At 36.7% G+C, this 24655-nt stretch overlaps 2 protein-coding genes across 18 annotated transcripts in view; both read right to left on the reverse strand.

Annotated features, from left to right (window-relative positions):
- Positions 1 to 9564, reverse strand: part of Serpini2 (serpin family I member 2) — a 31724-nt gene extending 22160 nt beyond the window's left edge. Inside the window, exons 1-3 of one of the 2 annotated variants that reach the window (XM_087615303.1) lie at positions 9500 to 9564; positions 7181 to 7435; positions 197 to 427 (exon numbers count right to left, since the gene is read on the reverse strand). In XM_087615303.1, the coding sequence (XP_087471429.1) occupies positions 197 to 427; positions 7181 to 7427 (478 nt within the window). In that variant the 5' untranslated portion in view covers positions 7428 to 7435; positions 9500 to 9564. 2 annotated transcript variants of the gene reach the window in all.
- A 3418-nt stretch (positions 9565 to 12982) lies between these two features.
- Positions 12983 to 24655, reverse strand: part of Wdr49 (WD repeat domain 49) — a 209652-nt gene continuing 197979 nt past the window's right edge. For 11 of the 16 annotated variants that reach the window (XM_087630728.1, XM_087630743.1, XM_087630736.1 and 8 more), the window contains one exon: positions 12983 to 15092. In XM_087630728.1, the coding sequence (XP_087486854.1) occupies positions 14962 to 15092 (131 nt within the window). In that variant the 3' untranslated portion in view covers positions 12983 to 14961. 16 annotated transcript variants of the gene reach the window in all.

Genomic DNA, 24655 nt, shown 5'->3' on the forward strand with positions numbered 1-24655 from the left:
TACTTTTCAAAGCAATTCAGAGTTTCCCTGGGTTGTATAGTCTAGTGTTAATTTAAATGACAGTGAGGTGAAACAGAAGATTCCATTTCTTTGATCCGCAGTGCAATGGGAAACATTCAGCCACTCTTTACTTTAAGATATTAAAAGCAATGAATCCAACAGGAAATAACAGTTTTATGAAAATGGAAAACTTTACCATCTGTTTTGCTTTCTACCCAGGTGCTTATTGCCTGTGCAGAAGTCTTTGCATCTAGAAAATCCACCAGTTTTGTAGCACTCTGAAAAAACTCCTTGTTGCTATGGAGATACGATTCCTTCACAATGAATCCTTCTTGAAGGTAGAGGGCACTGGCAAGATTAAATGTAAATTCCTGTTTCTTCTTCGAGATGGCTGAAAAAAGTGACTTCAGCACAGAGAATTCCTCTCCTACAAAATAATTATAGCACATACTCACATATCGAGCAACACAAAAACAATAGCTTCTTGGCTTTGACACGTGTTCTGATTTATATCGCCAATTTCTCATGCTGAGACATAGCTAACCATGGAAAGTCACTATAAGGATTTTGCACATTTACCTCCCATAGAATATGGATTTTGCAGAAAATCAATGTTTATACTGGACAAAATTTAATTTTTTTCAGAAACAAAACTATGAATTTATGCAGACTGAAGGAAAGTCCCACTTTCTAATGACATTTCGATCATTTCATTGCATGAAATTTCCATTTAAGATTCTTTTCTTTACAAGGAAAGTAGTAAAGAGTATTGGTGGAGGTATGACACCGATGAACAGTTTTCAATGTTACCTTCAACTTCAAGAAACCATTGCTCTTCACTAAAGAACTGCTTCTGTTCAGGTTTCTAGGTTTACGAGATAAGCCCTATAATCATCTCTAGATTTATATAAAAATCTGAAGTGCCTGCTTGTTCAGATTGAAGAATTTATGTATTTTGTCTATCTGCAGGAACAATAAAAGCCTTTAACCCGTTCCAACTATAGCTACTGGGCAGAGTCAATTTAAGTCATTACCACAGCTGACTCTTTACTGGCCAGTGGTTCTTTTCACAGTACTGCACATGGCTCTAAGACTTGTCTACTCTGATGGTTCCTTCCATATTTATAATGGGAAATATGCAAGTCATTTTCAAATGTTACAAACATTTTATGTTCTTCTGACTTAATCCTAGAACTGAGTCATCAAGACAGAAATAGTTTCAAATAACAAGTTATTTCTGGGATTCATTACATTTTCAGAAAAACAAAACAAAACAACAACAACAAAAACCTGAAATGCCAGTTTTTAAACTTTAAGTTGAAAATATTTTATTAATATTCATTAAACCAAACAAACATCATTTACCATTAAGAGATATTCATTGAATAGAATTATTGAGAGAAGTGAGGAGGTGGTTGAGAGCAATAGAGCAAGTCACCTGGCATAGACATCTGACCTCACAAGCACAAGCACAGCCATGTGAAAACAGTGAGAGGAATGTACACACACACACACACACACACACACACACACACGCACACACACACACACACCATAATGCAAGTATTACTAAATGTATGTAAGTATGTAAGGAAGATAAAGCTCGAGAGTATACACATCCTTTAATTATAAACCGAGAAAATGCAGTCTTTGCATGATTAATGAACTGACATGAGATAGCTGCCTTCACATGCTTAGCATCTTGCTAAGCTGGAAGCTATGCTTTGGTCCCTGACACCTCCATGGTCTGGATTCTTGAATACATTGCACAGGGTGCACATCTATACAGAAAGCCATGCCCGAACTATTGCATTACCTTTGAAACTTTGGATTTGCTATCCACTGGCACAGAGGCAAAGCCACACAGGATTTTAAATTCAACAATGCCTTTCTTATGATTAGACTGGAGGACCTCCATGATTCCTGACAACCCTGGGTTTTCTTATACAAAGAGATGGAAAATGTGAAACTAATTTGCTTAGTTATGCAAAGATTCCAGATGCTTTTATTCATTGCTATTGGGAGCTTTAAATGGCATATTTCAGCAGCTGGATGGCTACAGAGAGGACTTTCAAAATAAAAGCATGAGAGCTTATGCAAGAGAATTAATGACAAAGACAAAGTAAAAGAATTCTAAAGTAATTTTCTGGCATTTATAATTTATGGACACCTTTAAAGGAATGGTGGGGAAAACAGGGAGAAAGAGAAAAAAATAGCTGTACATCATTTATCAGAGCAAATAGAATAATGTCAAGTACTTAAGGTCTAAGACCCGTGACAAAGAGATGACCTTTGATAAATTACTGAGCACCTAAATCAATGGAACACTATCACCAAGTATCACACAATTGGAGGAGGATATAAAATTACTGGTCTTATAAACTGGATTATATTTACAGGTTAATGACCTCATTTAACACAGATCAAAGAGAATGCATATGCAAGACCGCTGCTGATCAGCAATGAGAAAAACATTTAATTTCTTAAAATAGAACCTTGGAATCCTAATGACGGGATGAATCAGTTGGATTGAACCGGCCTTCTAGAAATTGCTGTAAAATTCTAGCACTGTTTTTTAGTTATCTTTGGCTACTTTGTGGGTTCTTCTTTCTTCCACCCTTTTCCTTCCACCTACCACTAGACAGAGAGACAAATGGATAGAGGCAAAGTGGGAAATGTTATCCTTAGACTAATCCTCGCTAATTAGGGGCATCAAGTTCCTTGGGAAAGTTTGCCCTTCCCATCAGGATATCTAACTTCTTCCTGTTGTTTATTCTTTGTGCCCAACTACAACCAGCAGCAACCAATCAACAACCAACACCAACCCCACACCAACACCCACACCACCTTGCCTCTGGGGTCCCTAGCATTTATACCCTTTGAAAAGTCCCCAGAATTCCAAATGTTACACATTCACAGAAACTATCTGCAGGTGGCAAAATCATGCCCCTTTTAGAGCATGAGGTACATTACAGTCAGCTGCTGCAGACAATCTGAAGCAGCCCCATATCCCACACCTGAAATTAAAATGAAAACATATCCTATATTTTTGTTTTTTTCCAAAGGAACCAAAACCCCAAAATTTGTCACTGCACTAATTCTCTTCTCCTTATGTCAAGAAGCCAAAGGTCAGCTATGTGTGTATGTGATTCAAAGAGACCAAGTAAACCTAATAGACTAGAGAAGTGGCTCAGTCTATAACTTCCTTGTCACTGAATTGTGAGGTCCTGACTTGATCCCAAACTCAAATATCAAAAAAAGAAAAGAAAAGAAAAAAAGAAGGAGGAAAGGAAAGAACGAAGGAACGAAGAAACAAAGGAAGAAAAGGAAAAATGCTAGGCATCCTGACATATAATTATGATCTCAGCCCAATGGGGACAGAAACAAATGGATCCTGGGGACTCACTGTTCAAACATTAGTACCAAATTCCTTGCCAGTCATAGACTATCTCAGAAAAGGGAGTGTAGGAAACTGAAAAGATGTTCAGCAGTTAAGAGCTCATACTCCTCTTCCAGAGGACTAAAGTTCAGGTCTCAGCACCTATGTTAGGGTCACACTATGTCTTGTTACTCCACTGTCCACCACAGGCACGTGCACTGAAATGTACACACACACACACACACACACACACACACAGAGAGAGAGAGAGAGAGAGAGAGTATGAATTATAGATTGATTCAGCCAAATGATCCACACAAATCCCCTAATCCAAACCTCATATCTTATATTAAAGAATATGAAATTCATAAATGTGAGAAAAGTTGAAAAGTAACATGACTTGGGCAAATTACGAGGAGTTTTTGTTACAGAGCTTGGGCCAAAATTCATGGCAAGTATTTTTTTAATATATTTGTAGTGCTGGGAATTAAATCTGCCGCCTTAAGCATGCTGCACAGGTGGTCTACCACTGAGCTGTATCCACCCTTAGATTTTCCTCTCATGCTTCACTGTGTAAATAGAAACATTTCCAGTGCAGCCTTTAACTAATCAATAACTTTTTTCGGAGGCATTATCAGATATTCAGCACAAGGAATAATGTAAGTTTTTTCCATACACATTGAAGCATGAGTAATATTTTAGCACTGAACACATTGGGAGTCTCAGTTGTGCAAGGATACTAGCAGTTTTATCTCTCTTTCAAGAACTATTGACTAAACCAGCCATTAACAAGGAACAATACAGCAAAGACCACACATTGGTAGCAGAAAACGAATTAAGACAGAAGATTCAACGGATAGTATAATTTGAAAATCAGTGATGATGGAGGTAGAAATAGAAAGAAGGCTCAGTGATTAAGAACATTTGCTGGGGTTGGGGATTTGGCTCAGTGGTAGAGCGCTTGCCTAGCAAGCACAAAGCCCTGGGTTCGGCCCCCAGTTCCGGAAAAAGAAAAAAAAGAAGAAGAACATTTGCTATTCTTTCTTAAACCTTGAGTTCTCTTCCCAGCAAGCATTGGATGCTTTATAACAATCTATCTTCATCTCCAGGGATTTGATATCTTCCACTTGTATCTTCAGGCTCATACAGTCATGCAAACTACACACATATACATATAATTTTGAAGAATAAATATTTTATAAAAAGTAAAATTATTGAGGTACTGATGGGAGGACCAACACTTAGGGAAGTTGGTAAGATTCATCTCCAGAATTAACTCTAAGATGCTGAAATATGCCATGATTAAGATATATTATGTTCCAACACAATATTGCTTTTAAAAATAAAAATGGGGCCTGAGGAGATGGCTCAATAAAATGTTTGATTAATTATCAGAGGACCTGATTCTGACCTCAAATTCCATATAAAATCTGGTGTTGCAGTGAAATAGCATAGCTCCATGATTTTTGAGAAGTCCTATTTCAAAAAATAAATTAAATTAAATCATAAAATAAGGTAGAGCAAAACTAAAGAAGACATTTGACCTCAACCTCTATCCTCTACATGCACATACATGTACACTCATGTAAATTCACACACACACACACACACACACACACACACACACACACACACACACACACACACGAAAAGATTTGTGTTTTCTTCTCCCTTGTTCCAGTTCCCACCTGACTGCAGGCACTGACTTCTGGCTGTCTCAGCCCATGCTCTACTCTGACATCACCTTGTTCTTCTCAAGTAAGACTGTGTGTGGACTCCTCTCTGTCTCCTTATCATTTGATCGCTCGTTATTCCTCACCTCTTGGCTGTGTATCTTCTTTTAGTTCTTCTTTTCTCTCTCTTAAAAGTCCAACTTCTCTTTCACTATTTTGCCTTCTAACTTTCTTTTCCTTCAGTACTTTACATCTTTTCATGTCTCTTTGTCACTTAGAAAGTGAACTGCAGAAATGCTTGGTAGATTCTGCTCATTGTTTTGCCATCCATCTATATTCTTACAAAGAAAATACAAAATTTCCCTTATAAGACTCACTTCATTGATTTGGGAAATATTATTGGCCAAAATAGTCATCTCCCTTTGCTTTGTTTTACTCATCTGTCCAGCAGAGGTATGTGTATCTTTTTTAATTTTATTTTAATTGGATATTGTATTTATTTACATTTCAAATTTATCCCCTTTCCCTGTTTCCCCTCTGGAAACCCTTTATCCCATGCCCCCTCCCCCTACTTCTATGAGGATGCTCCCCCACCCACCCACCCTTTCCTCCCTCCCCACCCTGGCATTCCCCTACACTGGAGCATCAAGCCTTCCCAGAACCAAGAACTCCTCCCATTGATGTTCTACAAGGCCATCCTCTGCTACATATGTGGTTAGAGCCATATGTACTCTTTGGATGGTGGTTTAGTGCCTGGGAGCTCTGGGCATTCTGGTTGATTGATATTGTTGTTCTTCCTATGGGTTTGTACACTCTTCAGCTCCTTCAGTCTTTTTTCTAATGCTTTGTTTGGCATCTCTGTGCTCAGTCCAATGGTTGGCTGCTAGCATCCACCTCTGTATCTTATAGAGTGATTACGGACATTAAATTGAATGTCTTGCACATGTATAGAGGTGTTGGATAGACTGCATTCATGTTTGGTAATACCTCATTAATATTACTGTGATGTTTACGTTCATATCTCACCATTCTTAAGACATTTATGTTCCCATCTAAGATGTATCACTCCGGGAATTTAATTTCAGAGGCCTATTTTGATACCTTAACATAGAGTCCGTTTTGCATGCACTCATAAACAATATATTATTTTTTCATGCAGAACCATGAGATGTAATGTGCCTGGGAGTGGAGTACTGGACTTGCTGGGATTAATCAAGATGACTACAGTAGCTTCCTTATACATTACTCACAAAGGAAAGTCATTTAGTTTCTTAGCAGTACTCCTTCTATCCAAACTTCATTTAATTTCAAATGGAGCAACTTATGCCTCGCCAATACTTTGAGGAAAACAAATTCCTAAATGCAGATAAACGATGCTGAGGAAAATGTACTGCAATTAACTGTGGTTGTACTATCTAAACTCTCAAATCAAAAATCTAGATGTCTCTTCTGACATTCAGGATGTGGTCTGGGATAGGAACATAAATGCTTAAAACTCAGACCACTGTGAAGAGAAAATATGAGCTGTATGACCAGCGAGATGTGTCTAATAGGATGTCAGTTGCCCACACAGGGTATTAGGAGATTCCAAAAGAACTGCCCACATTAGCAAACCTTTGATGTATCCTTTAAGTGCTCCCTTGCCCCATTTTGCAAAACTAATAAGCTAATAAATTCTATGTTAACGTCCTGTGGACTCTTGGTGAAGTAGTGCATTACTTTTGTGAGGGAAATATGAGAAACAGTTACTGAAGAAAGGTTGACTAATTAATGCCCTTTCCACATGAATAAATAAAATGCAATGTTAACATTATATTTTGAATCAATTCCTTGATATTAAAAATCAGTAAGTGGAAATACACAAACAGTTCAGAGAAAAACACACAGACATATAGAGAATTTTATTTCTGTATAAACCTTCATTTCTTAATAAAGTATTTTTGCTACATATTTTAGGAAGAAATAATTATAAATAAATAAAATACATACATAATAATTATCTCTTTGATTATAATTTGGTACTGTCTCTGTTTATTTTCACTTCTTAAAGTTCTATGAGCTGAGCTTCTCCCTGGTATCTAAAACGTAAGCGACTGTGTCTAGAGAGAGTTACATGCAAGACACTCACCTGTTGAAGTTTTCTGCATTCTTAAAGTTTGCATGATCTGCTGCTGTGCTTTTCCTTTCGCACCTAACTGGACCATCCCAAGAAGCACAGTGGTTCCAAGAGGTGAAAATATAACATTGTTCTTGTTGGATAAAGAAATAGCTTTATAAAGATCCACTGCAAATTCAGCATTCTTTTGATCCATAGTTCTTGAAGTTTGACTTCCAGAAAGAAATAGTAGAAAACTCCACAATATTGTCTTTTTCATCTTGACTTCTGTGTATTAATTTAAAATGTATCAGTTTTTAAAACAGATTTTTATCATAGAGCTTAACAGTAGAGCGTTCATCTGTTAAAGTATTGTGCATATATGTACAGATATAAGTGTGTGAGTGCACATGTGCACACAAACTATATATGAATATTTCATACACACACATGTGTGTGTTTGCGTGTGCAAACAGAGAGACAAACAGAATATTCTATATAAAGTACCATCACAGGGAGACATTATTTAGTGGCATTTGTTGATATGTATTATGTAATAGAAGAAGCCTACATACTACTAGTATTAAGGTCCTTCAAAATCTAGCATAATATATATCTTGAGGTTCCTAACACCAACAGTAAAGCTCTACTCTCGGCACATGGTCAGTGGCAAGAATTATCTAAGTTGCTTTATGAGACTTCATCTCTCTTTTTGCTTGAGTTATTTATTGGCACAGCTGAGACGCTGACTCAAGGGAAACTTGTGTTCAGGTTACTTCAAAAATTTATAGGCCAAGAGCAGCTGGACAGTCAAGGCAGTGCACTCTAAGTCAGTGGGCAGTCTGGTTACCCCAACCATAGCTCTTCTATATTCTATGAATCTTAGAGCAAAATGTACCAACTCTCACTTCATAGTTTTCTAAAGGAAAGAAAGGAAAATAAAGAAATATGAAAGGGAAACAAAACGATACTCAAATTTAAACGGTAAAATAAAAACAATAAAGGAAATTGTCAAACACTCTGACTAAACAATTAACAACTGGGGGGAAAAGAGCAATAGAAATCCGTAACTATTCACAAGACTACCCCAGTTATCTATTGGCCACTAACGCAATTATAAGGAAGTCACCTACCTGATTATACTTTCAGTGAAAACAGTTTTGAATGTTTCATAGAATAGTAATGTTGAGTTCTCATAAATTACAGCAATGGTAATTCTATTTTATAACAATAAATATTAATTGACTGCTAGGAAGTGGCCTTTCAATGAAAACACACTTCAAGTCTTTAGAATAGTGATGTTAACTTGAAGACCTGAGATATTTTCCTAGAGTTATATGCTGAGTTACTAAGAAGCATTAGTAAGCGTAAAGATAAAGAATAATCAAATAGTCTTGAAAAAGTAACCTATAAGGTGTTATTTTGGTGTTTCAGATTTTTAATATAAGTAGAAAAGAACTATTTGAATTAATATAGATTTTTCAAAGGACAAAATCTCAAAATGTACTCTAAAGCACCTAGTAAAAAATGAAGTGTTAGTAAGACATGAATGTAGATGTAAATTGTCACACAGATGCTTCATTAAGGATTAAATCAATATACTAGGTTTTAAAAATACAAAAGTAAAAAGAATTCATGAGAGAAGTTTTACACATAAATATTTTTACATACTATGCTCTGATACATATACATAAATTTACACATATACATCTGTATACACATATATATTGTCTTTGAACTTTTTATGAATATATATACTATTTCATGAATGTAAATGCATATATATTAAGTTTCTCAAAATATTCCTGACCAAAATATCTGTTTACAGCTATGTAAATTATTTAAATGTTATCAGTGTTTTTAAAACAAGTTGGAATTCATTAGATATACTTTTATGTATTTGTCCAACAATGGGATGATAAATATTATTGGGAAAAACAGAACTCTCCCTGGTAATAGTCTTGGTCTTATGCTAATACTTGTACTGATATTTCTCATAATGAAAATTTACTCTGTTATTAGTCATTTCTACCATAACTTGTCCAGGAAGTTATAACATCAAACATATAAAACATATAAACTGGGTTTAAACTTCACTTAGCTCATTTGGTTTTGAATAATACCTTACCAGAAAGCTCAAAGAACTGACAGATAAACAACACGGTGGATAGTTCTGTAAGAATTTGACCTTTCAACAATAAACAATTTTAGGAAGAATGAAAGTAATGTTTTATTTTTAAAAAGAAACATCAAATTATTCTTACACCAAAGTTAGTCAAAGTGCCAGTTCTATGTTACAATAAGCATAGTCCATGTTACTAAATATCTATTTTTTACTTTTAAGGAACTTACCTAAAATTAACTTCGGACTATTTACTTCAATGCTGTAGTTAAAATGTGCTTACTGGAAAAATCTCTTATATGAAGCAGCTTACTGGCGAAGGTCAACTGTATTTATTTTAAACACTGAATGATTAATTCTTCCACAACTAGAGCAGGTGTGCTCTATGCTGTCACGCGATCAAGTTAATGACAAATGATGAAATGTAAGTGAAAAGAAGAATGTAAGAAAATTTTTAATTATTATTATTATTTTGTCTATTATTTCATTTCCTTTAAAAGTATAAATGATTGGAAAACGTGACAGATATAATAACTGTGCTGGACTCTAATAGGACATGAAGTCAGATTAAACATTCAACCCATCATAAATACTTCAAAGTGCTTATGAACACTTTGAACAAGCTGAATCAAATCCACTCTGCGACTGCCACAATTCATCATCTTGCACTTTGCAAACATCAGAGACATTTCCTGTGTCTGTGAGTTCCATTCTAATTTTTTGGAAAAAGAATAGATGTTGAAAATATATACTTATATTTTATGAGAAAACCAGATTAAGCTTATTGATTTACGAAATTATATATGTAAAAAAACACTATTGATCCCAGGTAACTTGAAAGAAAACATTGAGGTTACTCACATGCAATTTTAACATTCTACACAACTTTCTCTGCAAGTCACCCATCAATAACAAGTAGATGCATAATTCAATGGGTTTTATCTCATTTTTGTAGTTCAATTCAATCATCTCAGGGTAGGAAGGTATTAAACACATATATCATCCATATGGCCTCTGAGATATGAAAAATTTAGTGTAGTTTCATTGAAGCAAATGTGACTATTGATCACCAAATGTAATAGTATTTCTGTTAATCTCATGAGAAGGAAATAAAATTTTCCAAATGCACCTTAAAATGAGTACCTTAAAGGAATATATCATCTTACATATTTATGTCAGACTTAAACCTTGTTAGTATTTTCAGTGCCATGACCTAGTGACAGACATGAAGTATTGTGACCATGAGAGTGAACATCACCTACCCAGCTTGCTTTTACTTGTTTCAGCATTATAGATTAAATCCAGGATATATTTCATACTAACAAATATTTCCCCCACTGACCTACATCTTAGTCCATCAACCAGGACTCTTTATTATAGTGGAATTCCCAAATGTTTCTTTTTAAAATCTTAGAGTTCCTTTCAGCATTATATTTTCTAACTTTATTTTATATTTTCTATTTAATGATGTCATAATTACTTTCCAGACTGGATCTATTCAATACATAAAGACTATCTTCCAAATTGTTTTACACATATGATACTGATAAGAATGTCTAAGATTAGTATTCAATGCTTTTCACCCATGTGGTGACACCAGCACCCATATATCACTAGCACTCTTAGCTACTACCTTATTGTGTTGGCATATTACTTAGATCATAATGTGATTTATTCAAAAATCAGCCAGTACTTTTCCTTCTTTGTAAAGGTGTGGAAACCCATTCTGTCTTATTTAGAGCATGCAATATGATTTTCCTGTAGGGATTTTAAATTAGAATAGTTCAAACACAAATATGCATTGTTCTCTTTCTTCTGGAGTACGAAAAAAAACCCACAAATTTTTGTTTCTAATTTTAAGGCATTTTAGTAGCCAACAAAGTATTACTGTCAATAAAAATTACTGCATACCATCTAAATATTTTCACGAATCAGTTTTTTACAATATATTTTGCCCTAAAGAGTCAAAGAAAAATGAGAGACCTTAAATGCTTTTGTATAAATTTTGGCACTGTCAGAATGGAGTTAGAATTATAATCTCATCCCTTTTCTTAGTATTTTATCATTTATTTTTCAAATAAAATATGCTAAATTCCAAACTTTAAATACTCAAAGAAAAATGTTCTCATCAATAAAAAATATAAAAGTTAATTTTTCCACTTGAGCACAGATTAATCTCAGGAAGCTTTCATTCCATTAGTATAGTCCGTATTTTGTGAGTGAGAAGAACATATTCTAAAGAGAAAAATGTTGCATAATAGCTAGAGTAAATGCACATATTACAAACAACTATTGAAATTATAACACATTTTAATGTGACATGTTCCTCTAACTGTCAAAAATGATTTTTAAATAATTGCATCTAAATGTTAATTTTAGGAACAGTTTCTAATTCTTCAGTATATTAGCATTTGACAGGAAAGACCCTGCTACTTGTTTAACACAATTAGATGCTGTAGAGGATGAATGAAGAGTAAGAAGTAATAGCTAAGTGTTATTTCTATGCCCTTTTGTGCATATTTTGCCGAATTATTAGAAGTAGTTACATTAAAAGAGGTTTAAAGCATCTATTGAATTCATCAAATGTACTTTGAGACTGCTCCTCATACTTCTTTTTACAAAGCAGAGCTTGAAGTACATGAGAGATAGAATTATAGTTCTCTTTTTTTCATCTTTATTAAATTGGGTATTTCTTATTTACATTTCTTTTTTTCTCCATCTTTATTAACTTGGGTATTTATTTACATTACAATTGTTATTCCTTTTCCCGGTTTCCAGGCCAACATCCCCCTAACCCCTCCCCCTCTCCTTCTATATGGGTGTTCCCCTCCCCATTCTTCCCCCCCATTACCGCGCTCCCCCCAACAATCACGTTCACTGGGGGTTCAGTCTTGGCAGGACCAAGGGCTTCCCCTTCCACTGGTGCTCTTACTAGGCTATTCATTCTACCTATGCATTTGGAGCCCAGGGTCAGTCCATGTATAGTCTTTGGGTAGTGGCTTGGTCCCTGGAAGCTCTGGTTGGTTGGCATTGTTGTTCATATGGGGTCTCAAGCTCCTTCAAGTTCTTTCAGTCCTTTCTCTGATTCCTTCAGCGGGGGTCCTGTTCTCAGTTCAGTGGTTTGCTGCTGGCATTCGCTTATGTATTTGCTGTATTCTGGCTGTGTCTCTCAGGAGAGATCTACATCCGGTTCCTTCGGTCTGCACTTTTTTGCTTCATCCATCTTACCTAGTTTGGTGGCTGTATATGTATAAGCCACATGAGGGGCAGGCTCTGAATGGGTGTTCCTTCAGTCTCTGTTCTAAACTTTGCCTCCCTATCCCCTCCCAAGGGTATTCTTGTTCTCCTTTAAGGAAGGAGTGAAGCATCCGCATTTTGGTCATCCTTCTTGAGTTTCATGTGTTCTGTGCATTTAAGGTAATTCGAGCATTTGAGCTAATCTATAAAGCATCTATTCAGTGCTATGTCAACATAATATCAACACAGAGAAACTCACTCTATATGGTTCAGAATATATTGTATTAATCTCTTCAAAAACAGCTCATATAGGGGGTTAAAACATCTTCTTGGAGATGGGGGAGGAGGAACTGTCAGAGGGCAGAATGGGAGGGGGATAACGACTGGACTAACTTCTATAACTGGACTGATGGCTAGATGGATGCAGGCTCTCATGAGTGGAGAGAAGAATGTATGTGGAGAAAAGGGCCATCACGAAGGGTTTGGAATCTTTATTATTTCTCTTTTACATCTGAATAATCCTTTGCATTTCTGGGAATGTGTTTCTGATTTCTGTTTGCTGTACTATCATCAACCTATGGCTCATAAATCATTGTTCTGACTTTGAAATGATGGGTTATATTTGACTCACTATTCACATAAACACAAATAGAAAATAATTCTGTCCTGAGCAAACTGTTATACATCTTCCCATTCCCAAACCAAAATGTTTGCTCTAATGATGCTTGCAAATCTATTATTAAAGCCCACATCATTAAATATATCCTGTAAAGTAATAAAAAGAATCATAAGTCACAAATGCCTTAATCTGAGAAGAAAACAGACCAGAATTATAATCCTAACACTGACATTTTATCAGTAGGCAATCTCATAATGGAATAATATGTCACATTTCAACATTAAAATAGATAAATTTGAAAGGAATGCTTATGAGATTTAAATAGATTGAATGCTTTGGTTGTGGATCAAAATTATCCACTATAGATTAATAATTTACTAATGTGTTATTGCAAAGTTTTAAAGTCCAACTATTTTAAGGCCTCTTTAAAATATGAACATATACAAATAAACTGAACCCATGGAAATGAAGTTATTATATTTTTATAAAGGACACAACAAAAAACAACACAATAATATTGGTCTCCTGGAAGATGATGTATATAAACATAACATTGCACAAGGAGAGTCAGGAAGTTTCCAAACTAAATGTTGCCTAGTGGGCTCTTTTGGACAGTGATGTTTTTACAAAGGACCAGGCATTTTGCTTCTCTTTCAGGGCTGTTACCTGCTTGGCTGTGGTATGTTACTGGACTTTTGTCTTAACCAGTATATCTATTCCTGCACAAAACACTATGATCAAGAAGCAAGTTGGAGAGGAAAAGATTTATTTAGCTTACACTTTCATATTGCTGTTCATCATCAAAGGAAGTCAGGACTGGAACTCACACAGGGAAGGAACCTGGACACAGGACCTGGAGGCTTCTTACTGGGTTGCTTCCTCTGGTTTGCTCAGCTTGCTTTTCTATAGAACTTAGAAATTCCAACCCAGGTATGGCATCACCTACAATGAGTCCTCCCACCATTGATCACTACTTGAGAAAATGCCTTACATTTCGCATGAGGCATTTCCTAAAGGGAAACTACTCTCTGTGGTAACTCCAGCTTGTGTCAAGTTAACACACAAAACCAGTCAGTACAACTTTCAAGTACAGAAGCTTATCACTCTCACCAATTCCCACTAAGGGCATAAAATAGTGAGCATAAATCTAAAATGATTATTAGGAAATAGCAATAATTCTGGTTTGACTACTACATATTAGATATATGTGTTAAAATATTAACCACACTACAGATACATTAATTTGTGCAATGACCACATGTTAATCAAATGTAAAATACTTGAAAATATTTAATTAATCATAAATGTTGATAATACCAACTAGTTCTGGAGTGTACCAAATTTAAACATAAAACACCATAAATATGTACAGCTAAAATAAAAGTATATTTTAAAAGAATAACATAGGCTGCTATTGTCAATATCTAAATATCAGTATCAAAATTGTTGTGGAAAACCAAATTATAAAGGGAGGAAGCATTACAATAAACAATTTTAATGAATTTTTATCACTTGGTTAGTTTATTTCATGTTTTAATAAATATTTTATAATAAATCACATCTATTGTCTACCAGGTCAATTATAGGGACGATTAGGTAATATACTTTCTTCTGAAATAGAAAATACCAATTGGCATTGTTGTTCTTTAGACCAATCATTTTTATGTTCCTTCTTGGATTAAACAAGGCTGAGAAGTGTGAGTGAGCTCAGCACAAACACAGAGTCTGAAGACAAAGTTTCTTGAAGTTCATACTTCAAGTAACAGAGACAGTGGGAACCCGGGCTCTCTGCATCCTCAGGAGTGCTCTGTGTCACAGCGAATGCCTGTTATTTCATCATAATCGCTTCTTGTTTCGCTTTATCTTTGTTTCACCATTTCTTTCTTGACACAATGGCTTGTCTTGTCTTTCACGATAGAGAAGTTCTTTGGGGAATAGGCTTTTCTCATCAAATACAGCTTTCAAAGCTACAAAATGATGAAGAAAATGACAGGAAAATTACATTTATTAAGAGACACAGCTAAATGAAAGAGCAGAGAGAAATCTCTCAAGTTCTTTCTTCTTTCTTTCTTTGCCCAAAAATTGATGTTTCTAGAACCAAAAATGTACTGGAGAGATTATTTTTCTAACCTTCTATTGTTTGTTTTATTTAAATTTGATGGACTATCCCTGCTCAAACAGACACACACACACACACACACACACACACACACACACACATAGAGCTTGTACACATACATGCATGCATACACGAATAGACATGTATAGACACATACATACACACCTTTTACACACATATGCACTCATACACACACATACCACCCCACACACAGCTTGTATATACACATACACACACAGCATGAATACATATATGCACACACCCACACACGCGCGTGCGCACACACACACACACACGCACGGGGGGGGAGCTTGTACTATTCCTTTATGTGCATGATGACAGAGGTTGGTGACTTAAAGGTGAGGACTAAATAAGCTGATGTTTTCTGTTTTTGTTTTTTTAATCTACTTAAGAGCTATCAAGGCCTTGTGAAAAAAAGCCCAGAACAAATTATTCTGTATTGAAATAAGACACTTAAAATAATCAACACACAGTTTGACTGTCTGAATGACTAAACGCATACATCTGCAATCACATCCTTACAAAACACTCTAATCTGCAGGGATCTGTAGCTTCAAAACAGAACCAAAAAAGAAAGAGACAAATTATTCCTATGGCTGGTGAGACTGCACAGCAGAAGTGAGAGGAAATTGTGCCACATGTTCTAGGAAATAATTTTGGCCTCTTGTATAGCTCTATCATTCAAAAATGTGTACTGACAGTATATTATATAAATTGTACTAAGGCTATGGGACACTAACATGGCTTTTCTTTGAAGGTTTTAAAAGTAGAAGCTTGGGCTAGAGAGGTGGCTCAATGGTTTACAGCACTGACTACATTTCCAGAGCTCCTGAGTTCAAATCCCATCAACCACATGGTGACTCACAACCACCTGATCCTCTTCTGGTGTGTCTGAAGACAGCAATGGTGTATTTGTATACATAAATAAATAAATCATTTTTAAAAGAGCAGAAGCTTTACTCGGACTTATTATGTCATAAATATAATAAACAATAGAATATGATGCTAACAGAAAATAGGGAACAAAAGTTGTGAGTAAATAAAGAATTTATAAGAGTATGTAAAAATTAGGGTAAAGCTTTAGGTACCATTTGATACAGTGTTGAAAAACATACAGGATTTTAGTTATTTATCAAGCAGATAGGGACAAGAAAATATTGACAAAGAAGAACAGAGGGGTTGGGGATTTAGTTCAGTGGTAGAGCGCTTGCCTAGCAAGCGCAAGGCCCTGGGTTCAGTCCCCAACTCCGGGAAAAAAAAAGAAGAACAGAAATATCAACTAGAACAATCAAAGGGTTTCCAATTGTAGAGAAACGAAAACTGCTTCCCAGGTGATGGGATAACTCAGTACAATAGAACAGAAATAAAATAGAGAAAAATAACCTGGGGTGAGCATGTTAAATAACAAGGGAAAGAATACTGAAAAAGGAAAAAGGAAATGCTAAACCGCTTTATAATGGAGTGATACTTTGGGCTAGGAAGATGACTCCACGGATAAAGGTCTTGCTTCACAAACATGAAGACTAGAGCTTGGCTCCACAGAATGCCTGTAAAACCAAATGCAATGATGCATGTCTATAATTCCACTATTCCTACAGTAAAACAGGAAGTAAGAGAAGACAGTTTTGTGTATTTCTTGACAAGGTAGAGGGAGGGAACCAACATTGGATTTGTCCTCTGACTTTCACATGCTCAACATGTGCTCCCTAATACAAACACACACACACACACACACACACACACACACACACACACACACAGAGAGAGAGAGAGAGAGAGAGAGAGAGAGAGAGAGAAAGAGAGAGAGACAGATACAAACATGGACATACCCATGCATGTACACGTATGCATACACATAACACACATACCTACACCATTATATACTCCCCCCACAAATATTAAAACATAGTACATAAAAAAGCATAAAATGAAACAACAAAATAACTAAACATTAGCAAAACACTCCTTACTAGTAGTACAAACATGGCTATAAGATTAAATATGTTTCCCTTTCCATCTTTTAAATTGTATAACAGCAAGAAAAACGAGGGAAAATTATTCTGGCAAACAAAGGCCATTTTCATAGAAACAAAGAGAGAACGTTCAGTCTGCAGGCTACAAAGTTTAAAGAACATAGCCAAATAGCTGAGAGCTGAGACTGCAAAAGTTACAGGAGAAGAAAATGTCACAATGTGGAGTCTAAGAAAGGAGCAGCAGCAGGAAAAAAAAGTCACTCATCAGTGGTGCTGATCACTCCTCATACTCTGAGATCCTTACATTGTGGAGATTGGAGATCAGAAATAATGATAAAAGTGTAGTTTTCATGGTATGCATAATCATATATTCATGTGTTTAACCATAATGTCTGCACTGAAAAATCAAAATCTAGGGCCTGCTGAGGTAAAGGCACTTGACAAGCATAAGAGACTTAGGAGTCTGATCATGGGGATATGACTGATAGAAGGAAAGAACCAACTACAAGTTGCCTTCTAACCTTTACACGTATCATGGTATGTACATGTTCTCTCTGTCTCTGTCTCTAACACACATACACACACACACACACACACACACAGACAGACACACACACATACACAGAGAGAGAGAGGGGGGGGGAGAGAGAGAGAGAGAGAGAGAGAGAGAGAGAGAGAGAGAGAAGGGGGAGAAAAACAAGAAAACATGCAATAAAATATCAAAATTAAAAATGGTGTCTATGGGCTGGCAAGATGGTTTAGCTCTTATGATCTCTTGCTGCTTTTTCCTAGGACCTGAATTCAATTCATAGCACCTACAGCCTACAACTGCCTAGCACACCATCTCCAAAACATTCTATGCCTCCTTCTACCTTCTAAATACACCGAGGAAAGTCATATCCATACATGTATGAATAAATCTCAAAATAGAAATCTATTGTTATCTGTAACCATTTGCATTTACTCTTTCCTACATGGAAAAACATGGCATTAGCCCACTCATGACTTCATTTCATAGTTGGCTGCCTGACAACCATTTCTATAATGAGAACCACAAAGTATTTTTAAAGTGATAAAAATAAAGTGTATGCTGGTTGTGAAGTACTGAAAAACATTTTCATTGAAATAACATGATGCCCTGGCTTACAAATGACAGAGTTGATTTATCTCCTGACCTCTAGCCTTCTTCCTCCCACTAATTGACAACGTCCTCAGGCTGACAATAATGGCAGCATTCTCAAAGATTACCGAAAACATGGAAGACACTCTGTAAACAGCACGTGCCAACAAGCTGTGGATAACCTGTGGGTGTTTAGGCTTCTGAAAACCTCCCTCGCCGAGATTCTCAGTCACATTTTAAATCCTGTACACTATTCTAACTACACACTTTAATTAACTACAGTGTGGGTAATGGGCATGAGAATTCCTTGAGCATCTTGGTCAGGATCAGGATGTATTATATGAGATAAGACTGTGTTTTCAATAAAAATAAAACAACAGGCTGGCAGCAAAAAGTGGTGACATAGTAGAGTGGCAACTTTCATCTGATTACTAATAACATTCATAGAGGCCATTATCTGTTTATGTTTTCAAAAATTTTTATTTGTTTGTGTGTGCACATTGTGTGTTTGTATGGGCAGGTGCATGTACTCCACTGTGTGCAAATGAAGGTCAGAGGACAAATTATGGGAGTCTGTTGTCTGGTTCTACCATGTGGGTTCCAGAAATCGAACTTTTGTCATCAGGCTAAGTGAGCTTCAGGTGCCATTTCCTACTGAGCCCTCTCACCAGCCCCAGAAAATCTTTTTCATATATTCAAAGAATTTACATACCTCTGAATGTTTGTGTTTGTGAATTTAGTGTTGGACTTACCTTATTAAACGAAAATATAGAATACTGTGAAGTACCTATATATAAAACTAGGTTTTGAATAAAAACTATTATATACTTTTTCATCCATACTATAAGAGCCATAGAGAAGAATCTTGTGCTTCTGTGGAAAATTATATTTTGTCACCAACAACCCTTGCAGATCATCAAATTCAGGCTAAGCTTACTGATGTTAGTTTATTTTGTCTTTTTCTGAATTTGCTGGTGGGTGACAGTATAACCTGAAGACCCACTCGTTAATGGTTCCTTTTCACCAGCCTATAGCCCTGTTGAGAGATGGGACCTTTATGAAATAAAGTCTAATGGAAGAAAATTAGGTAACCAGTAACTGGTGTTACAAGCAGATATTGTGTCTCTTGTCCCTCCTGGACATTCTTATTGTGTCTGGCTAAGTAAGGTGACCTTCTTATGCCACATGCTTCCAGCCTTGATGTAGTCCCTAGCTATAGGCCCAGAGTATCAAAGCTAAGTAAGTAGTCATGAAGTGAAACCACTGACCCCCATATGCTAAAATATTTTCTCTCTATGTTGAATGTCATCAAATATTTATCGCAATATCAGAAAGCAGACCAGAGCATGAGGTTACTGGAGGATATGCTACTTTCCTGTTAGGTAGAGATTTACATGACTTCCTTCCCTCCTTGGAGAAAGCAACTTGGGTAGCTGCATCTAAATTACTTTAGAGCTGATTTCCCGGTACAAATCACCATTACTAATGCTCAGTTCATTCTTCGATGTTAAGCTTCAACCCTACCAACTAACTTTCCCAATTACTGTTTACCACTGTCCTCACACCACCCAATGACAACACTAAGAACTAAATCCCAACAGTTCAGACAATGCTAGAGTCTAAGAGCTTCAATCATCTGAAACTACTGCCTTGCAACATGTAGTTCAGCAAGTGTTGCAGAAGCTATACCAACAAGGATTCCTGAAAGATTGTTTCTGAGATCTTGCTTCACCATCTCCAGAAGGCTTTTGGTCTCCTCTGGCTTGTCCAGTAGTAATTGATACTGATTCAGCACCAACAAGACAGGGCGACATTGACAATGCTCACTTTTACCTGAGACTGAGCTTCTACAATGCAGAAATCGTTAAGAAATCCCATCTTTTGTCCTCCAGAAACAATTAATCACAAAAGATCCCAACTGCTCTCACATTACTCAGATACAACTCTCTCTGTCCGTCTTCATTGTTTTCAAAGACTCACAAATGACTCCATTTGTGCAAAAAAGCACAGGCCTCCTTATTCTCTGAGTTTTGCTTCCTTCATGAGAATCCTCCCTGTAACAATAGCTGAAATAAAACCATCTCTATAATTATTGTAATTTGCCTCGACAGACTGAAACAATAATAACAAAACCCACTTTGCCTGAAGTGTCCTTAATATAGCATATTCTCTCCACTTGAAGTTTTACAGGTTCATGGAATTCGTGTGAATGGTTCTATGAGTTTACTGAGAAGCCTAACTCTGTGCTAGTTTAAGCACTATGAATAAGGCATATGAAAGGGGCATTTCAAGCTGTTTGAGAGCCCACTGGAAACAACTTAGAAGCTAAAGAGAGGAAGCACAAGATGTTTCACATTGAAAAGGACAGAGAATACAAAAAGATATTAAAAGCCAAACCCAAAGCAGAAAAGCTGCCTGGGGTTTAGAGTTATTCAAAAGTATCCTATGTTCTGAAGTAAAAGTTTAGAACACTGATGATACCTGGCAAGAGACTTTTATGGTACAATTTCCAAATAATCTCCGTTATTGTTTCTATGTTCTATTCCCTTTATAAATGAAAATTCTTTTTAAAAATTATTACTATACAATTTACAGTGGGTAATGACTATGAGCCCAAAACCCCCTTCATATTTTCTCAAGAGTTCCATCTCCAAAGACCCACTGGGCTGTAATATCTATATATCTCATTTAAAATTAGATAAAAAACAAAGCTGAACCTTAAATTAATTCTAAATTATGTGTGTTTGGCTATATTGCTCCTCAGTCACCATAATTTCTATTTCCTTCCTACAAACAACATAAGTATATTTCTGGTAATGTAATAGCATTTGCAATGAGAAGTGTGAGTAAGCAAGCACTTATCTCATGGGACATCCCATGAGAAGGAATCCATGCCTTGTTGGGAGCGATTCCCTTGAAGCCCTCCATTGTTGATGTTATTATTATAGTTAGAATTAAGTATGACTGGGTTCATGGAAAATCCCCAGCCAGCTGCAGAAGACTAATACAAATCTGGTGGTCAAGATGAATAATCATACGATAAAGTTCTCTTGCTGAGAAATACATCTCACGTCAAGATACCCAATGTGATGTCTTGTAACCTTTCTGAAAAACCAACATTCCGCTGACTAATAGATATGACAAACCTGTGACCTTTCTGACATCCTGTCAACATCAGCCGATTCCCTGACCACATGAATATTGTGTCCTTGGCCTGCGTAAATGTTTCTTACTTCCCCCCTCCTTCTGTTACCCCTGTTATGGTATAAATTCAGCCTTGGGGAAAAATAAAATTGTTGCCTTGATCAGACTCTTGTCTTGGCATCCTTCTTCGTGTCTCTTGTCCCCCATTCTCTTCCAAGTACCCTCAGGCTCCCTCGCTGACAATGCCTGAAACTCATGAGATGGCCAGTAACCCAACTAGATAAGCCATTGACCGAGAAAACACTGAATGCTATGGTATACTAAAGGAATGTAGGCATACAATATCTCCTAACAACATTCTGCTATACTCATAGATCTGTGGCTTCCTCCACCATCATCAGAGAAACACCCTTCTGTGTCAGAACATGGTCCAACAATGAAGTCATCTGAAGACAATTCTGAGTGTTTATGAGAAAACTTCAAGAAAAACAAGACAAAGAGTCTTGAAGCATCAGTTTCTTCAAAAATATGGAATTGAACTTGTAATGTGTTTTTATGCTCCTCCCAGGAATAGCAGATAAGAATGAGTTTAATTCAGATTGTTCATTACAACTGGCTATTTGTTTATATGCATCTGGAAATACATGTTTCTGCAATGTGCAATTTGTCTTTAAGATTATATGCAACTTGAAGTCACAAGAATGCCATTCATGTGATCCGTCTTATCCCTCAGAATATTAATTGTCTGGTGCTCTGAAAAAAGTTGGCTATTGCACAAGACTTTAGTCAAACTCATTTTAGGCTCCATTTTCCTTGGTCCCACACCTACAGAGTATTAAACTCTTCTGCAATAGACGGGAAGAAATACAGAGACCCACAACTGGTCAGTGTGTTGAGAGTGAGACACCTTGAAATAGTCAGTCCTAAATGAGATATCTCTATTAAATCCTTCAGTTTTCAGAAGAAAACCCAGGGAACTCTGTGGGAAAGGAGATGGAAAAATTATAAGAGCCAGTGAAAAAAGAAGACACACACACACACACACACACACACACACACACACACACACACACGCACGCACGCACACACAAAACCCTACAATACATGGATGAACTCACAGTGATTGTGGCTTCATGCATGGGCTACATGCAAACCTAAGCCAGATATGATCTGAATGCTGAGACTGGAATTGGACACAAGCTTACATCTCTAACTCAGAAACTATCTCCCACTGATGACCATTCACAAAGGAAAAACTAGTCTTTGTGAGGCCACCCTAAAGTAGTATATTATGAAAAATCTAAGAGATCATCCAAGACAAATAGAAAATATCAATCTGGATCCCAAGATGAAAAACAGCTCCTTACAAGATACTTCTTGCAGAGTGTCCAAACATGAGGGCCAAACAACATGTCTAGAGAAAGAACCCCTGACTTCACATATAGAAGTCTTAGTTGTAGCTTTCAAGGTGTATTCTGGGAAAGATGAAAAAGCTTGAAAACAAAAATGTTGGTAAAGGCCTAGGCTCCCTGGCTTCACAAAAGCCAAGAGCTATCACAGTCCTTTTCAAATGTGTTCAGGAGGGTCACTGATACTGAATCCTCATAAATCCTCATAAAAATCTGGACCATGACCAAGGTTGGGTGTTGACTGCCCCCATACCCCTTGTAGCATGAGGACATCAAGCCCAGATTGCCATTCAGTTGACCTCTTTGGTCTGGCCATGGATGGAATAAGGGGTATGGGCTCCCTCCACCTGACCACTTGATATCCAACAGGGAGCCTACGATGGTTATCACAGTATGAGGAAAATCTTTTTTTTTTCCTTCTGGACTTTGGAAACACCTACTCAGTCCTGGTGGAGTTTTAGGGACTCAACTCTCCTTCCCAATTCCTTATCTTCAGATTTTACTAGCCTCACGAAGCCATACCAAATATATCATCCAAGCACAATATCAACTTTCTCTTCAAAGCTTCAGGGAACTTAAGCCTCATATCTTTGATCCACGAAGAAGAATCTTCTGGACCTTATTTTTTCACCCCCTTAATATCCCTTAATAATTCTCAGTTAAAAACAAAACAAAACAATGGAACCTGTTGTTTGGTTCAGTAGTCGTTCCTCTTCACCCTGTAGTACCCAACCTCTATACTTGCCTCTCTTCTAGCCCTCAAAGACCTGCAGTTTCTCTGTCCAGGGCCTCAAGGGTGCCTTTTTTCTATTCCTCTGGATCTACAGTCATGACAAAATATTCTTGACTTTACTTAGACTGGCATAGACACTCACCGTACTCACATTTCTATCCAACTCACATTGAACACCCTCCCCAGATGTTCCAGGACAGCCCTCATTTATTTGTCCAGGTTCTGACCTCTGACTTACTCTCTTTTTCTCCTCCTAAATCCAAGCCTATACAATAATTAGATGATCCTTTGTACTCTGTTCCTGCAAATTAGCAAGAAAGATACCTCTGCCTTATTAAATTTTCTGTACAGCCAGAGATATTGGGTCTCACCCTCTAACGTCCAGTTATCCACTCCTCAAATTATTTATATGCAATTAGCTATCACTCTAGCACACAAGGCCATTATCCTAGGTAAAAAATAAAATTACTGACAGTCCCTACTACCAAGGATAAATTCTATCTTTCCTAGGGATAGCTGATTTCTTACATGCCTTATTCCTTTTTTATATCTTCTTGCCTGCTCCCTATATAAGGAGACTCTCAGCATACCACATAAGCCCATTCTTGCACCATTACCAAGCCATTTTAGCCTTCCAGGCTCCAACCTTACATCTTCCAGACTTAACTTATCCCTTTGCTATATATGTTACTGAAAAGAAGGGATATATTCTTGGGGTCCTGGGTCACCAAGTGAGACCTTTCTTTGTGCCCATCACATACTTTGCTATATATGTTACTGAAAAGAAGGGATATATTCTTGGGGTCCTGGGTCACAAAGTGAGACCTTTCTTTGTGCCCATCACATACTTATTGAAAAAACAGACCATACTACCCAAGGATAGGAACTTTGTCTGCAAGCCCTTGCTACAGGTGAGCTTCTTATATGAGAATCAAAGAAGCTAACCTTAGAGTCACTAATCATTGTCTTTTCTTTTTCCACTTACACCGTCTCCTAACACACAAGGATCTC

The sequence above is a fragment of the Rattus norvegicus genome, chromosome 2 (genome assembly GCF_021556685.1).
Source record: "Rattus norvegicus strain SHRSP/BbbUtx chromosome 2, alternate assembly SHRSP_T2T, whole genome shotgun sequence".
NCBI classification, from domain to species: Eukaryota; Metazoa; Chordata; class Mammalia; order Rodentia; family Muridae; genus Rattus; species Rattus norvegicus.